The sequence below is a fragment of the Ursus arctos genome, unplaced genomic scaffold, assembly GCF_023065955.2.
Source record: "Ursus arctos isolate Adak ecotype North America unplaced genomic scaffold, UrsArc2.0 scaffold_23, whole genome shotgun sequence".
NCBI classification, from domain to species: Eukaryota; Metazoa; Chordata; class Mammalia; order Carnivora; family Ursidae; genus Ursus; species Ursus arctos.
The window spans coordinates 42,527,795-42,531,914 of NW_026622908.1; the positions used below are offsets into that span (position 1 = coordinate 42,527,795).

Sequence of the window (4,120 nt, forward strand, 5' to 3'; positions counted from 1 at the left end):
GAGAGCTAAGGGAGATTTCTGATGGAGGCACAAACAAGCTCTGCTGCTTCCACACATCTAAGCCGGTGCATCCACGGCCCCCACCTGTCCTCTCACCCCTGGGGAGGAGGACCATACAGGATTCTGAATAAAAACTGGGCAAGACGCTCTGCTTGGCTGAGCAACAGATTACACAGTATGAGAAGCAGAATGAAGACCCCACTTCCTTAGGGCAGCTGCTGTCTGTCCATGTTGGCTACCACTGGCATCGGTCCTTTTCCCCTCGGGTCCAAAGACAGAAGTCAAGGGTGGGTGACAAAAGGATGTTTATTTAAGCTTGATCTCCTGATATGGTCATTAATGTAAAAATATATAATTTAAAGTCAGGGAAATAATAATCAGCTTGGTGTCACCTCCCTTCCACCCTTCTGGTACAGCTTTTCCAACTGGCCTCCATTCCAGCTGCTCCCTTCAAAATCTTGGAGTGTGGGGGACAGGGGTCACTTCTTGGCAGCTTCTGCTTGTGCTTCCAAATCTGCCTCTTTCTGGGCAGCCAGGAATGCGGCTCGCTCCTTCTGGAAAGCTGCCAGCTCTTCTGAGCTGAGGCTGCAGGTGCAGAAGAACAGAGTGAGTGAGTGGCCGGTCACTGCTGGGGAGCTCACAAGGGCCTGCACCACTGTGTCTCAGAGCCCCTCTCTCCCTCCCTGGACTCTGCAGCGTCCATACCTTTGGCACCCCCACCCCCACCTTATATCCCCTTCTTAAAGCCCCACCGGTCCTTTGAGATCTCAGCCATACCCCAGTCCAGATTAATTGCCCCTTTGCCCCTTCCTCTGGCCCCCAAATACTTGGTACAAAGAAGTCATCGGGCTGCGCACCTGTGCCTCCCCCCAAGCAGGGGGTCAGACTGACTCACCTCTGCACTCCTAGTAAAAGTAAAGATTTGCAAAAAGTCAAGTCTATCCCTGTACCGTGCTTAACCCCACTGCTCTTGGGAAGCAACCCCGTTGGCCTCAGCATGGGGTATGACATCAGTAGCAAAAGGCCCATAAAGGGCCAAGTGCTGCCCCTGCTGTTGTCTGAACCAGATGCCCTCCCATCCAACATCGCACTTCAAAGAAATAATTCTTGAGGTCATCTCAAGCTCTAGGAGGGGGTCCCCTGTTGGCCTCGGGATCAGTTCTGAACTTGAGACAGCTGGAAATGGCCTTCGGCCTTCCCAACTGGTCCTTCTGTCTCACCTCTCTTCCTAGTCCCCACTCTGCTTCTAGCACCGTATGCCAGAGCACACTGCACTTCTTTGCTTTACTTTGTCACTTTTTGTCCTTCACAGGGATCCTTCCACTTCTTGGAATGCTTGTCCCAGTCCTTGACCTCCTTTTCCAAGTCTCTGCTTAGATGTCACCTCCTCTATGAAGTCCTCATTGACACACCAGGCCAAATCAGGAGCTCTACTCTCTCTTCTCAAGACACCTTTTGTCAGCAATGACCACCCAGCAGCCTAATGCTCCACTTACACATCTGCCTCCAGCTCTGAACTGTGAGCTCCTCAGGAGTGCGGCCAAGCATGGCTAGCTTGTTCCTAGCTGTCTCCAATGTCCACAATAATGTCTAACACATAACGAGTACTTAATACTCATATTCCAAATGAATGAATGAATAAGGCTCCCCACTCCCAAGAATCTAAGGTCCTTGACTCAGAAGCTGACCCTCCCACTGTAATGGGCCCTCTCAGCTTTGCCCCAGAGTTAAGAACTTTCCAAGCCCTCCCTTCACATTGTACCTTCCCAAGACACTCACTCCTTCACCACACGAATGCCCAGAGAACGGGCAGAGCCAATGATGGAGCGAACCACAGAGGACAGGGGCACATCCTGCAGGGCGAAGGCCTCATCCTGAGCTTTGACTCGGGCGATCTCATACACATGCTTCAAGGTCACCAGGCCTGCCACTTCCTTCCCTGGGAGGAAGAAACAAGTAGACCTTCAGGTGTCCCTGCTTCCTTCCAGAGCCCCCAGATTCCTGGGTGCCCACCCTGACACTTACCTGTCTGCCGGGCCCCCTTCTCAATCCCAGCAGCTGCTTTCAGGAAGTAGGAAACAGTGGGTTGTCCAATTTTGATTTCAAATGTCCTGTCAGGCTTAATAGGAAAGAAAATATATGAGAATATCTCTTGTCTCCCCTAAGCCCTGCTGCCTCAGCCCAGAGAACCTCTAACTTCTGTTCCCCCTTCCCCTGACTCATCTTCCAATGGTGTCCCTCTAACAGACCATGAAACCACAGGGAAAATAAATCTGTAGCTAACAGCTTTGCCACCTCTGTCCAGGCCCAACCCTGCTCTAGAAGCCCCAGCGAAATGGAGAGGCAAAGGGAGGAACTGCAATATGGCAGGTTGAGCTCAGAAAAAGTATGGCCTAGTCTCCACTGTGTAAATGGGGAAAGGGACTCAGTAATAGGAAGATTCTCGCCCAAAGTTTGAAGCAGAGTAGCAACCCCACGTGACCAGTCCCTCAGGAACTAAGAAGAATAAGGGGGAAGAAAAATAAACAGGATCACAAGGTGATGGGGATTAAGGAGTGCATTTGTTGCAATGAGCACTGGGTGACGTATGGAATTACTGAATCACTATATTGTACATCCAAAACTAATATAACGCTGTATACTGACTAACTGGAATTAAAATAAAAACTTAAAACCAAACAGGATCAGAGTCCCGACTGTGCACCTTCACAAAAATCTTGGTGGGCAAAGGAATGCCTTCTTTGATGTCCTTTGTCTTCTCGTTGAACTCCTTGCAGAACTGGTTGATGGAAACACCTCTCTGGATGGGAAGCGCAGGCGTTAGTGTGGGGAGGACGTCCAGGAGATTCTTCTCTCCGTTTCCTCCTTCGTCTTCACTTCCTTACGTTCCCGTCCTCCCCAGATTGCTACCCAGATTCAAGTAACACTTCACGCGCCAGATGATTTGTAAGTATCATCCCTCTATCCTCCCAACAGCCCGTTGAGGAAGGAGCGAGGAAGCCGAGCCTCGAAGAGGCCATGGTACGAAGGCAAAAACAAAAAGCGTGTGGGTAGCAGAGCCGCGCTTTGAACCGAGGCCTCCCTGGCTCCGGAGCCCGCACCCTCCACTCTCGTACTAGCTCCCACCCCACCGCGCCTCCCGCTCCGAGTTTCAGCCACGAGTGCACCTGACCCAGGATGGGACCTAGTGGGGGCCCGGACATGGCCTGGCCTGCCCGCACGATGGTCCGGATTACGCCGCCGGCCTCGGGCTTCCTGAGGGCCCGAGTGGCCCGGTTCAGCTTCGACATGACCGGGGTTCCTGGCCTTTGTTCACCTCAGGGCGACAGCAAAAGCGCCGGCTTCGGGCGCCGCCATCCTGGGTCAGAGGTCAAGGGTCCTCACATTAGGTTTGGGCAGGTGAAGCCAATAAAAAGAAGCGTTGTTTCGGCCCTTCTATCCTCCAACTAGTGAGATAAAGAGAGTAATATGAAGGGAAAAAATCTTTTAACTCGCGATCTGAAGATAGGGGAAGCCTCAATGGTTCAGATACTCACATTCCTCCTGCAAGGCACATAGGCAGTACCTCGGACAGCTAAACTGGTAGGAGGAGGAGGAGGAGGAGAAGGAGGAGGAGGAGGAAGAGGACCTTAATGTTTGCACAGCATTGTGGGCATGGTAGTTTTGACCACTTATACGATTCTGGCACGTTGCTATGCTCTGGGGCGCCATCTGCTGGATATGATTATAATCCTTGGATTTGAAAGGAACATAGAGCTCCTCACACCTGACAATCTCTCTCTCTCTCCTCTCTCTCTCTCTCTCTCTCTCTCTCTCTCTCTCTCTCTCTCTCTCTCTCTCTCTCTCTCTCTCTAATTAACATATAATGTATTATTTGTTTCAGGGGTACAGGTCTGTGATTCATCAGTCTTACACAATTCACAGCGCTCACCGTAGCACATGCTCTCCCCAATGTCCATCACCGAGCCACTCCATCCCTCCCACCCCCCTCCACTCCAGCAACCCTCAGTTTACTGAGATGGAGAATCTCTTATGGTTCGTCTCCCTCTCTGGTTTCGTCTTGTTTCATTTTTTCCCTCTCTTCCCCTAAGATCCAAGCATGAGAATCTTTTTTACTTTC

At 51.3% G+C, this 4,120-nt stretch overlaps 1 protein-coding gene across 2 annotated transcripts; it reads right to left on the reverse strand.

The window, feature by feature from the left end:
- Positions 1-288: 288 nt before the first annotated feature.
- MRPL11 (mitochondrial ribosomal protein L11) lies at positions 289-3,391 on the reverse strand. 2 transcript variants are annotated; one of them, XM_026483137.4, is made up of 5 exons: positions 3,168-3,390; positions 2,705-2,800; positions 2,026-2,119; positions 1,780-1,939; positions 289-585 (listed from the first exon to the last, which is right to left on the reverse strand). In XM_026483137.4, the coding sequence occupies exons 1-5, from the start codon at positions 3,288-3,290 to the stop codon at positions 480-482; spliced, it is 579 nt and encodes a 192-aa protein (XP_026338922.1). In that variant the 5' UTR covers positions 3,291-3,390; the 3' UTR covers positions 289-479. The 2 variants fall into 2 exon arrangements, with proteins under 2 accessions (XP_026338922.1, XP_026338923.1); XM_026483138.4 differs by having other exon boundaries at positions 479-585; positions 1,763-1,939; positions 3,168-3,391.
- Positions 3,392-4,120: the final 729 nt, after the last annotated feature.